At 36.6% G+C, this 13,872-nt stretch overlaps 1 protein-coding gene across 2 annotated transcripts in view; it reads left to right on the top strand.

The window, feature by feature from the left end:
• The window catches only part of LOC106464349 (protein FAM193A-like), a 102,907-nt gene that overhangs the window by 35,700 nt on the left and 53,335 nt on the right, over positions 1-13,872 (top strand). For both annotated transcript variants that reach the window (XM_022392039.1, XM_022392038.1), the window contains exons 4-5: positions 5,962-6,036; positions 12,714-12,835. In XM_022392039.1, coding sequence (XP_022247747.1) covers positions 5,962-6,036; positions 12,714-12,835 — 197 coding nt within the window. The remainder of the gene's footprint in view (positions 1-5,961; positions 6,037-12,713; positions 12,836-13,872) is intronic.

The raw sequence follows: 13,872 nt of genomic DNA, 5'->3' as shown, positions 1-13,872 counted from the left end.
ATCAGATCAGGCACTTTACCTTTTCCCAGTTTCTCACCTCCCTCATCCATTGTAGTCAAGCATGCAGACTACACCTCATATGTTCATCTTCCAGTATCTTCATTGGGTGGCTGTTTCTTCCTCATCGGGGTACTGCTTGTCACCATCCTTCAACCTTTGGTACAGCTGTGACGCGGTATGTTATCTTTTCTATATATTTATATATATTTCTTTGCCTGTGGCATGTCCCATTTAGGTCTGGAATCCCACTCATTGGTGAGTGTTGCCTATCGAGGTATGCCTCCTATCTCTCCAATTCACACTGTATGGCCAAGATGTATACCATGTCGACTAACCCACACTGTTGAGATGTTCCACAAGATCACTAGTCGGTTTTCCTTGTGATGTATTTGCTTCATAAATATGCTCATTTCAGACTGTACTAACCCATGGACTTGCTTGTTCTTCTAGTTGAGTATGAGAGTCCTTGCCACTTTCCAGTTCTGAGCTGCTGGGGTGGTGCACCATGGAGTGGTCCTCCTGAATGTGATCACTTGCATTCAATAGAGAGTAGGATTGTGGTGTTCTGCTGATGTAGATGGCATTCGATCCTCAAATCATGCACTCCACCTCTGTGCAGTGGGTACTGGAGGTTGATGTTGTGCCCAGCTTCTGTGAGCTTCTTTCTGAAGGGTAAGGTTGCATATATTTTCTAGAGGTGATCCACTTACGTGTGGTGGAACCCAGAGGTTGGTGTTGCACTCATACTTCTGTGTGGCCCTATCCTGATATGATGTTGAAGGTGTTTCTCTAAAATAAGTTCCACCTTTGTGTGGTGAGCCCTGGAGATTGATACAGCACCCAGCTTCTATGTGGTTCTATTTAGAGTTGCATATCTTTTACAGAAGGAAACCACTTCCGTGCAGTGGGACCTGGAGGTTGATGTTGCACTCCATCTTTTGTGCAGTCCTATCCAGAATATGATATTGCTTTGGAGTAGATCTGTTATATTGCAGTCCAGCCCTCTGATTGGGATCTCTCATCCTACCATCACCTGCATGTTGGTTCCCAGAGTGTGGTTTTGGATTAAAGCTAAACCAATCAACATAAATCCTCAAAAATGTATTGGTTATTTCAATTGATGTTGCACTCCATCTTTTGTGCAGTCCTATCCAGAATATGATATTGCTTTGGAGTAGATCTGTTATATTGCGCTTCAGCCTTCTGATTGGGATCTCTCATCCTACCATCATCTGGATGTTGGTTTCCAGTACGTGGTTTTGGATTAAAGCTGGACCAATCAACATAAATCCTCAAACATGTATTGGTTGTTTTCTCATCCTAATTCAATCTAGTAGTTTTGCCTCATGATCTCCACCTCTGTGTGATGGGTCCTGAAGGTTGATGTACGATCCTATCCAGATGATGATGTTGTTTGGGGTGAAGATTCTCCCTCTTGTGCTCCACCTCAAAGAGTTTTCACTACCCGAGGCTGATGTTATGCAATTGAATATCAGTCTCATTAAGTTTGGTTTGATGTGACCTACCACATTGGCACATCCCTTTATACCGTCATTTGGATGTATGGTTCCCTGATGTATGGGTGGTTGTGTATTTGTGCACATTTGGCCCATTTCATAGATAGATTTGAAAAATAAATACTTCCATTCTACTCAACTTGAAGTGAAGATGGTGTGGACCCTCTTCCTACCATGGTTTCACACACATCATGTGATTAATTTCACACTAAAGACTAAGCTAATTAGTTACCTCAACAAATGATGATTTACCATTCCAATATACTTAACATTTTTAGTTTTGAACTTAAAGTACTGTTTAACCCTTTTGCAATGGGCTCGGTATAAAATATGGAGTTCATATACACATTTGTACTCATTAAGTATCTATACTTTAACTTTTAATACAGTATGTGTACATTCACAAAATTTGGCAGACTTTTGGGAAACATTACTGGTTTTTTGTACACAAAAAGTCAGGTTTTTTAATGAACTATTTTGACTAAAGATTTGTTTGTGAATATATCGAGTCTGTTTCCTTACTAGTCCGAGTGCAAAGTGATTTTCATATAATGATTAAAAATACTATTCTTCATTCTAAAAATCTCCAATTTTATTTGTGTAATCTATAAATACATTTCAAACATTTTATATTTTATCTGTTATTTTCTCTACACTAACTCCATAAAAACAAGGTTGGTCAATTTGACCAAACTCATACCACCAAAAAAATTGAAATAAATCTAAATTACCTTTTTCTTTTCTTTCTAGAGTGACTTCATATTGTAACATGAAACTACATTATTTTAACCTAAGTAGCATTAAACTCCTAACAGTAGACAACTATTTACACTTAAATTTTGTTGTTTTATTGCCTTTTGAATCATGTCTAACTACTAATCGTGCCATTATAAGTTGTAAATCACTTGGGAATGTGGGACTTGCATTATTCTATCAAATTACATTACCTGTGAGTTATTCCGAGCTGCTTGCATGCATGCCTCGTGACATTTTTTTATTATTATATTACTTTTATAATTTATTTTTCCTAATCTAACCTTAACTAACTTAAATAGTTTCCTATTTTTACATTTAGTTACTTTTATAATAATGAATAAAGAATACACATTAAATACAAGAAATAAAGTACTTACCTGCACCTTCTATTTTTTTTGGGTCTGTCAACTGTGGATGACACTTAACCCTATTTTTCTTATACTAATGAAAGTAGTGCACTAAATAATTTGTACTTAATTAAACAATGGACCAAAGAACATAGAATAATAACATGCAAAAAGCACACAGTTTTTGTGGCTTTCTAATTATGTGCCAAGAGCTGTTACAAATTCATCCAAACTAGTTCATTCTTTCCCGCGGGAACAAAACTTCTACTAAAAGAGAAACTGACAATTCTCTATTCAGAAAACAATGTAATATAATGCTTCATTTGCTATATCAAAATCTTGGCTTTTTATTGGTTAAAAATAATATAGTAATAAACTTAAGAGATAACTATTAACAAATATAATAAATATAGGATGTAACAGGTAGGTGTAAGAAGATGGTTCTGATTTTCTACTTAATGGTTCTGTGACTAAAGTAGATTGAAGGGTACAAGAATTATGGTTTGTCTGAGTTATGACGACTTGATAGTTAGTAATTTATGTTAAATTTCATACTTATTGGAGGGGTGAAGAACAAATTACAGAAGAAGGGATGTCTAGAGAAGAAATGTCACATTTCTCACACTAGGTGAAATTGAGGATTTTTTTCTAAATATTGCCTTATAAAATTAAAAACTTTAAACTTATATACTATTAAAATATAGATTATTAGCTACAATTTTATGCTATATTAATTGGTATAAGTTAAGCTAAAAGTAGTTTAATTAAGTTTTGAATGCAAGTCACAAAAAAACCTTGTGACATGTGCAGTAAAGGAGGCCTGTGTGGAAATGGTTAATTATTAATACAGATTTATAAGTCAGTTATTCAAAGTACTGTTTAGTATGGCTTAGATATTTTTATTTTACATTATTGTAAAATTACACTTTGATCAGTATATCAAGCTAATCACATATATATTATAAATACTGAAAAAATCAACAAATCAAGCACTGTTATTCATTCTCTAGTAAAATTAGTATAATCTACAGTCGTTTCGTCTACATATGTGTATATAGCAATTTCCACTTTGTTGTTATGATATGTCACCTTTGTGTCCTTCTTAAAGAATTTTGTGTTTAAAGAAGCATTGGGCATATCCAGACAAGACTAGAGTGCCCAGAAATTTTTTGTCTTTATAGCAGAATATTAGTGCAGTTATAATCACTAGACAGGGCCAACTATTGTGTGAGTTTTTACTGAATATTATCGTATAATTCTTTGTTAAAGGGGTGTATTGTTATTGCATCATACTTTGTGTAAAATTTCATATTTGCCTATATATGCCCCATGTCAAATCTTTCAAATGCAAATTTTCACAAGTAACCATATATTTTACCAAAAATTATATCTTATCACAGTCATTTCAATTTTGAGCTGTCAGAGAGTCACTAATGTGGAATTCTGCTAGATCCACAAAAAGACTAAAAATGTGAATGAATAATTATCAGATCTTTGATATTTTGAGTTTGGGTGCACAATTGACTGTGCTCCAAAACAATGGGTATACAAGAATAAGGAAGCACATTATGCTAATACAAGCATAAGGAAGAATTTTATTGATGGGGGAAAATACTACATTTTTTGACAGAACAGTTGTTTGTCTTCTTCCGGTTGAAACATATAGTTTGTTCCACCATCAATAATATTCTTCCTTATGCTTATAAATCATTGTTTGCCTTCCTATTATTAATGGGTATATTTACATGAGAATTACAGATCTTTCATGTTCGTGTCATGATGATAATCCTATCTGTGTAGGAAATACAGTATTTATTTACCAAAAGTTGTTAACTGAACATTACATTCTGCTTCTTGTAGTCACGCGTGCTAAATACTGAAATATTAGTTTGAGTGAGAGTTTAAAACAAGATGGCTATTGATCCTTCTCGTACTGGATATTTAAGTATTACTCTAAGTTGTTTTTATTTTGTTGTATATTTGCTTTGTCTTTTAGTTTAACTTGTTTAAGAAAAAAAATAAAATTAAAATTAAGTTTAATTTTGTCATACTTACTAATATATATATATATATATATATATATATCTTTGTTCATAATTTAATTGCTAAGTAAGAGTAAACCACTATTGCCATAAAGCTGTTAGCATGATCTTGGTCAGTGAAAGCAAATCTTTTTTTGTTTATAAATTTGAAAGTATCATACATATTTTAGTAGGATATTGAATGTAAAAAAATGTTAAATGTAAAATATTGAACAATATATTCATTTATACTTTTGTCTTAAGCAGGACTAAACCTTTCCACTTGGTTATTCATGTAAATTTGTTTTCATTCTTTTCAACATTATTGATTTATAGAAATTTTTCTGAAATTGTATTCTCCAGTCTAGTAATAAGTATATATCCTGATGTCATCCTATATTTTTCATTGACATAATATCCTAACATTCCCATATCAGTCCTCTGTGATTTTCAAATCCAAAACAATGGTTACATCATTCAGATTTTAAGGTTTTAATTCTGTTGAAGAATTAGATACCTTAGGAATGGTAGAATTTTGTTTCAGTATTATTTTAAAGTGCTAGTCTTAGAACTTCATGGTTAGTGATCTATTAGTTTTGGTTCTTTTCTTGTAGTCACTTGTGACCAACAAGCATTTCTTTTCTGTATAACATGACCTTACACTACAGCAGTGGTTTCCAAACTGTGTGTTGTGCACATTAATGTGTCACAGCAATCTGCTAGGGATGTTGCTAGTGTCTCACAAATGAAGGATGATTAAGAACAAAAAACTACAAGAAAAATATTGCATGTGGCAGCAGGGATGCCACTCAACTCTAGGTAAGTGGGTTAAGGTGTCATCAGTGAAAGAACGTTTGGAAACTACTGCACTACAGACTGCCTCAAGTCTCCACTAAATTATCAGCTTTTCTGGTTTTGAAGAATAAATTAGGTTCTACCAGCCCTTGAATGGAAAAAAGTTAATACTGTGAAAACTATTGGTGTGTGGATTTTAACACCTGATAAAAGTTTTGAAATATGAGTTAAAGTCCAAGATGACATAATGGCATGTTGGTTATATAACTAAATCACCTCTTCCCTGCCTGGTAATTTCTTGATATTGTTGAAATGCATGCAGCAATGGTCATTTGTGCCACAAAATTCTTTTTTATGAAATTTTCTGTGCATTTAAATGTTTTTAGAGAGCATATTCTCTTTTTTAGTAACAACCTGCATGTCTAAACAATTAAATGTAATTTTAGTTCAAGTCAAAGTAATTGATAACTTGTTTTTTCTACATCTTAACTGGATATGTTATATGAAACAAATTTTCTTTTCAAGCTTCCTCTGTGGGTTTGTTCAGACTGCAAGACGCGTGTTGAAGAGGAACAGAGGACATTTGAACCTCCTGTAATGGTAATTTCATTTTTCCAACATATAGTTTTTTTCATGTCATGTTCATAGACATTAATAGCAATAAGTTATTTAACACTTATCTAAGAAGTCCTCATTTTTATAATGGAGAAAGAGTAACCTTGACATACAAATTTTCCGACATGATATTTTACCTATACTCACATTACAGATTCTCTCAACTTGTGCTGCCCTCTATATGTGCCAACTTTTGCTTGCTGCTAGCCTCAATACTCCAATTTACCCTCATCTTTTTTCACCTGAGGCACCTGTGTGATTGCATCCAGATGAGTGTGTGACAACTCTCCACTAGTGGGAGTGCAACACAACTCCTAGCACAACTAATTTCCTCTATGCAGCTTAGCTCAACTTCAATTCTTGATTGACACTCGTGGTGTTTAGATATAATTTTTGCTCAAGCTTTACTCATCAAATTTCAATCAGTTACTTGTTGTTTTTTCGAGAACTTTTTTTTTTTAGTTTGCTACACTTCAGTTTACACGTTAATATTACATACTTAAATTTCTTATGTTTTTTTTTTATTAGTTATCATAGTTATCATGAATTCAGAGTTTAATGTTACAACTACTACTACTGCTGCTGTTCCAACTGCAGTTAACCTTACTTTGTATACATTGGCTTAGGATCCGCAGTTATTGGCGGAAGACCTTATGGCTTTGGTTCATTAGGAGTTGACTACTTTTGTGTGGGCTTCTGATTCATCTAAAGATTATCCTGTCATGCCTTGTTCAGGAGTGCCTGCACAAGAGGATGACGATTTTGACAGCCTGTTTTCTCCCCCACTCTATGCCACACAGTCACATTTAGCTCCAGTCCAGGCCTCCTCCTCTTTTTCCTGGAGTTGATCAACAAGGATTGTTACATTTCTTCCTTGTTACCCATTTCCTTTAGTTTCTTCCCACCCTTACCAGATATTTGGGTTCATGCCAATAAGTTTACAGACCAATTACATTCTGGGGTTAGTATGCATTGACCCCTGCATAATATGGAAGCCTATGCTTTGGCTTATTGTCAGTATGAGTTTCCTTTTTTGGACTTGCAGCATTTGGCTCCTCTTCTGCTTCTGCCTTCTTGTGTTTAGGATCTTAGTATTTCATTGTTGTTTTCCTAACCTCAATTTTCCCATATTTTCCTCACCATATCCTACCTTCTTTGTCCCCTTTCTTCTATTCACCTTTTGTCTGAGGCTCTACATTGTTTGCCTGAGGGATTTTAAGTGCAGACTCATGCCCTGATTTTTACCACTTTGGCACAGTTGCCTTCTTTCCCTCCTAACTTAGCTCATGTGTTGTTGGGATCATGTGAGTTGAGATGCCCTTTTGTTTCATGTCCGTTTATCTGCAGCCTCCTTATTGTATTTGCTTATGGCTCCCTGTTTAAGGCAAGTAGTTTTGGGGGCTTTCTGAATTCATTAAAGGCCAGAGTTGAGTCTGCCCATTTGCACACCTCCCCTTCCTCATTGGCTTCCTGTTTATCTCAGCCTCCTTCTGAACCTGCTCCTGTGACTTGTCCCCCTCTTTTCTCTCCCTGACTAGTTCCTGTTATAGGTCTCCAAGGTTATCCACTGGAATTATGTTGACAACATCAGCACTCCCAGTGATTATGTGATAGGTACAGGTCCGGTGGGGCTAGGCTTTTGTATTTGCTACCGTGTAGAAGTCTTTAACCACAGACTCTTGGGTTCTGTATGTTCTCTCCTATGGGCTTGTTTCTTGTTTTTCTTTTCCCCCTCCCCTGTCCCCTCACCCAATCTCTTTCCACCCCCTCCTCAGGATCCCATTTCCAGCAAACTTCTATCCTTGATGGTTTTAGAGCTTCTTTGCAAAGGTACTGTGGAATGGGTGGTTCCTTCTCAGCCACGTTTGTATTCCCATTTGTTTATTGTCCCCAAGAAGACAGGGGACTGGTGTCCCATAATTGATCTTTCTTCCTTGAACTGCTTCCTCAACCTTCCTCAATTCACCATGGAGTCATATCTCTTGGAGGAGTTTTCACTCCTGATATGTGGATGATGAAAGTAGATGTCTTGGATGTTTACCTCCACATTTCCATCTCCCTAGCATCCTAGAATTTTCGTTGTTTTGTCTATTGGGGTTGCATCTACCTGTTCCAGACTCTTCCTATCAGATTGGTTTTGGCTCCTTATGTTTTCTGTTGGGTGGTCAAGGACTTTGCCCATCTTTTTCATTCCAGGGACCTTTGTTTCCATCATTACATGGATGACTGGCTGCTTCTAGCTCCTTCACATGCTACCTCTTCTCTTCACACACAGTTTCTTCGAGAAGCTGCATGGGTAGGTTGGCTGGTCAAGGTGGAGAAGTCCTTCTCTCTCACTCAGTATGGAGTATTTTTCAATTCCTGTCTCAACTGGGTCCAACCTTATCCCCTTTGCCTGTGATCTATGAAGTTTCTGGATCAGGCTGTTTTCTCCTCTCCTTCAAATGCAGGAGAGGTTCTATCTCTTTTGGGGATGTGGGTTTCTTTGGAGGTTTTCACTCCCCTTGGTTGAGCTTGCATGTGCAACCTCTTCAGTGGGTTTTACAAGGTCACTAGAACTTCATTTCAGAATCCTTTAAACACCCCTATCCATATTTTTCCTTCCCTGCATATGGGCTTTGCTTGGTGGTTGAACTGAGACAATCCCACAGTGAGTGGTCTTCCTTTATGTCCTCCTTGTCTGGAGGTGCACCTCTTCAGGTTGCTGTGAGTATCTGGTGAGTATTTGGTCATATCAATCTCTTAGAACTGCTTGCTCTTTGTCAGACTTTGGCTCATTTCCTTCCATCTCTCCAGAACTGGTCAGATATGATACATTCAGATAACTCCATGGCTGTCTTGTAAATCACTCACAAGGGGACAATCAGTTGAGGTCTCTTTGTTTCCACACATTGGACTTCCTGTTTTGGGCTCACAGCCATCACATTTGTTTGATAGCACGCCATATACCAGGTGCCCTGAATCTGGTTGCAGATTGTTTATTGTGCCTGAACAAAATTATCTCCATGGGGTGGTCCCTCGACCCACAGATGTTTGGTTAGCTCCATTCACCACTCACCTGAATTCCAAACTTCCCGGGTTTTGGTTTCCTATTCCTCATCCTTTGGCTGTAGCTGTTTATGCCCTGAGTCAGGATTGGGGGGGGGGGGCATTACCTTAATGCATATCCTCGCATCCGTCTTCTTCCTCATGTGGTCTCCATCATACAAGCCATGCCGTGTTGAGTTCTCTGGTGGTTCCACTTGGCTGGCAAAGCTGTGGTTTCCACTTCTGCATCTTTTGACAACCTTATTCAGGGATGCTACATCCTTCTCTTCCCATGCTCCATCTTCATGCTTGACTTTTGTATGGTCCTTTGCCAAATTATCATTGCATGTTGCTTTCCTAATTTCTCATTCAGTGCACCCTTCCTCCATGTCCTTTTACCAACATAAGTGGTATGTCTACCATCATTGGTTTTCTTGCCACGACTTTCCTCCATTCTGGCCTACTCTCCCGCACCTGAATTCCTTCCTTACCTGACTTTTTGACAAGGGGCTGACAGTATCCACTATTGCTAGTTATCTCATGGAATTGTCATCCACCTTCCGTGTCACAAGATTTCTCCATGTCTTCACTTCTCTAGTCCTCTTGTTTTGTTTCTTCCACCTTCATTGTCCCTTTGTGTCCTACCACCCTCTCTGATTGGAACCTCAGTGTTGTCTTCCTGTTCCTTATATTATCTCTTTTTAAAGATCTTTTTTCTCCTCGTCTTGGCATGTGGAAGTTGACATTCAGATTTTTTCACTCTTGATGTCTCTTGCCCATTTTATCACTGGTCCTATGTCATCCTCTACCCAGATTGATCTTTCCTGCCCAAAACTTTGGCTACTTGTGAGGGTGAATTTCCTCTGCTGCCATTTCTCACCGTTATCTTTGTTCTGATCTGGATCAACAATTATATCCTGTCTGGGCTCTCCACTGTTTCATGGCTTGCACCGCTCCCTTCTGTGGTTCCCCTTCCCATTTGTTTATTCTTTGGAACCCATGATATTTCTGCCATGTTCCTGACTGCCTAATTCTGTTGTCCTTTAGAAGATATAGTTCATGCTGGCATGTGAACCATTCCCCATACATTTATCTTGCATAATCTGTATCATCTGGCCAGTTCCAGCTCTTCAAGCTACCATCTTGAGCTGCACGATTTCTCTATGAGTGATTAGGTGTTTTTTTTTTATACAGTTCTTTTTTACAGGGTCTTTCTCGCATGCACAAATCCCGCTGAGTGGGTAGTGTTGTCTGACCAGGTATACTTATTCTTAAACCAGCACTGTGCAGCCATTCAGGTCAATAATGCCCACCAATGAGATGTAGGTGTTCACAACAAGACTGCTTGTAGGTTTTTCCTTACAGTGTTTAGCATCATAAATATGTTCAATCCAGACCATACACTCATAGAATAACTTGAGTAAAGCAGACAGGGATTGCTGCCCATCCCTGCTGCTTTTTAGTTTGGCTGTATCAGGAACGGTCTGCTTTTCAATATAAGGTTTCACAGTCACTCATTGCACTGTTTCCAGTGTTGCATTTCTCCAGACTCTCCAATATATTCTCCCCCATTCTTCCAGTGGAGTACAAGAGTCCTTGCCACTTACCAGCTACTAGTCACTGGGGTGATGGACCATGGAGGCTTCATCTTGAGTGGACTCAATTCTATCCTGTTAGAGTAGGGTGATGGTGTTCTGCTAGTGTATAGACACTCCTCCTACCTCAGACAGGATGTTCTATTCCAGATGCTGCATGGTTATGGACTGAATGATTTCTGCTACAATGTAGGTTGCCCCTCCGGTTGGACACACTCCTTCCTACCATTATCCAGATGTCAATTCCTAGTTAGAGCTGGACCAGCTACATAAGACCTCACATGTGAGTGGCCCAGGTACCCTAATGCTACCGTGGACTAGATGATTCATTCCCAATGTCATCTGGTTCTGGACTGGAGTTGAACTGCCACATAGCTGTTTGCATTCCTATCATCGTCTGGATGTCAGTTCCCAGGGGGTATTGGTGTTAGACATGCACACATGAGGATACGGGTTCTTGGAAAAGAAGATCTTCTTCCCTTCCAGTTCCTGTGTCTGTGGTGAATGGTGAACCATGGGCCGGGTATTACTCTCACAGTACTGTTGGTGTTGGTTGAGGTCAAATTCTTTATTACGGTCTGCTTCACCTTAGCCACTTTACACCAGGGGTTCCTTCTTTGATTCTGCCCTTATTGCAACACATCAGTTGCACTGGTGAAGAGTATACCTGGCTCAGAAGTGGTGCAGTTTCTCATGGGTGTGTCTTACATACTTTTTTATTCACACACCCCAGGGCTTTCTTTGGGCATTTTCTGAAAGAAACTCATCTAGGTAATGTTACACTGGTCCCTCCACCAGGTTAGTGTGGGATTCTAGCTGTTATGTGAAAAGGGGTTAGATATTGTGTCATAAATTAACATTTCCCACACTGAAAATGTATTCCCAATAGATTCTTACCTCTGCTTCACCTTAGCCACTTTACACCAGGGGTTCCTTCTGTGATTCTGCCCTTATTGCAACACATCAGTTGCACTGGTGAAGAGTATACCTGGCTCAGAAGTGGTGCAGTTTCTCATGGGTGTGTCTTACATACATTTTATTCACACACCCCAAGGCTTTCTTTGGGCATTTTCTGAAAGAAACTCATCTAGGTAATGTTACACTGGTCCCTCCACCAGGTTAGTGTGGGATTCTAGCTGTTATGTGAAAAGGGGTTAGATATTATGTCATAAATTAACATTTCCCACACTGAAAATGTATTCCCAATAGTTTCTTACCTCTTCTCAAACTTCCCACCGTTTCTCCCCACTTCTGGGTTTTTTTTCATGTTGCTCAATATCGAAGGGAAGTTGAGCTAAGCTGCATAGAGGGAGTCAGCTATGCTATTTTTCTGGCTTTCTAACTATGCAACATTAGCCATTACAAATTCATCCAAGCTAGTCTACATGTTCCCCATGGGAACGAAGCTTGTACAGAAAACAATGTAATATAATATATCATTTGATAGATGTAAACCTTGGATTTCAATTGGTTATAAATAATATAGTATTAAACATAAGTGAGAACTATCAACAAAACCTGAAAGAGAGGATGTGACAAGAGGGGTCTGATTTTCTATCTGATGGCTCTGTAACCAAACAAGATTTGAAGACTAGGAAAATTATGCTTTGTCTGAGCGATGATGATATTATAGTAAGTAATTTACATTAAATTTTGTACCAAAAGAGTTGTGAATAAATTAGAGAAGAGGGGATGCCTAAAGAAAAATGTCATTTCTCAAACTGAGGGATATTCAGGATTTTTTTTTTTTTAATATTGCCTTATAAAATTAAAAACTTTAAACTTATATACTATTAAAATATGGATTATTAGCTACAATTTTATGCTATATTAACTGGTGTAACATAAAGAAAAGGTAGTTTAACTCACTAAAAACCTTGTGACCATAGGATCCCTGTGGTAAGAGGGTTAATTATCATTAAACAAATGCTAAACTGGAAGAAATCATTCATTTGTAAATGTATACCAAAAATATGGTGATTGCCTTTCATTATTATTGGAATTTAATTATTGTTTTGATATAAAATTTATTTATTACAGGACTATATCCCTAAAAGTAGAGATTCTCCAACATTTTATGATGAAGATGTGCAAGAAGTGAACTTTTCTGGTGAAGATGACTTATCTTCTGTTTGTCAGTGTGAAACCTGTAATGAAAGAAGGTGAAAATAATTTATATATATGTATTTTTGTACTTTTTAAAACTTTTTTAAGAATTGCATTGCAAGTCTAAAAAAAAAGTGTTTTAATATTTTCTGAGAGCAAGATTCATCTAGTTTTATACGTGGTTTACTGTTGTATCTAAATTTTTTGCATGTTAACTATCTCTACATATAAAATTTTATATAGGAGTATAAAAAGTTCAAGTTAAAAGTCAACCACTTTGTAATACATTTTTCAGTTTTGGCTCTGTTGAGATTTTACGTATGTCTGTAATGTATAGTGAGAAATTATATGAAATTTATTATATATATATTTTTTATGAATTTTTTGAGTAAAATGCACTACTTCAGTCACATATCTAAAATGAATATAGTTGTTTTAATTTATTTCTGCTTCTAAAAGCATAAATCAAGCTAATTGGCTGGTTGAAAACAAAAATGCTTGGATAAATAGTCTCTCACATAGAATACTAGTCCCATTGCAAACAGTCCGTTACATAAAAGTAAATTCCAACATTTGTCAAAATGTTTTTCCTTATCCATTAACAATCACTATTTTTCTGTTAAAGATATTTCTTACATGGTTTTAGTGAAGTAATAGGATTAAATATAATAATTAAAGTGATTTTGTTTTTAAACTATTAAGATGTATACACGTACACATGATAATTCAAGACATGTATGTAGCAGAAAATTACTGTATTTTTCTAAATATAAGACGCACCCTTATTTTGAAGACAAAGTTTTGGCGGGAAAAAAAGCTACAGTCGCATTTGAAAGATTTTTATTGAACAACAATTCAATTTGATACTTTAAAAATTAGTATATATTGTTCTAAACACAAAAGAGCTCAAAACATCAAAATAAGAAAATATCGTAAATCAAAAAAAAAGTTTACTGTTATTTAGTTTGGTTCAAAACCTACAAAATCTTCATTGCTTTCACTGTAATTTATTTAGGGAGCATTATAAATTATGTTTTTAAAAGAAAAAAAACTACAATTGTTATAATAACACATTCAATTGAACTAAACTATG

This window comes from Limulus polyphemus, unplaced genomic scaffold, assembly GCF_000517525.1.
Source record: "Limulus polyphemus unplaced genomic scaffold, Limulus_polyphemus-2.1.2 Scaffold1624, whole genome shotgun sequence".
In the NCBI taxonomy this organism is placed as follows: Eukaryota; Metazoa; Arthropoda; class Merostomata; order Xiphosura; family Limulidae; genus Limulus; species Limulus polyphemus.
Note: the sequence above shows the minus strand (reverse complement) of the source record. Positions and strands in the feature narration are given on the sequence as shown.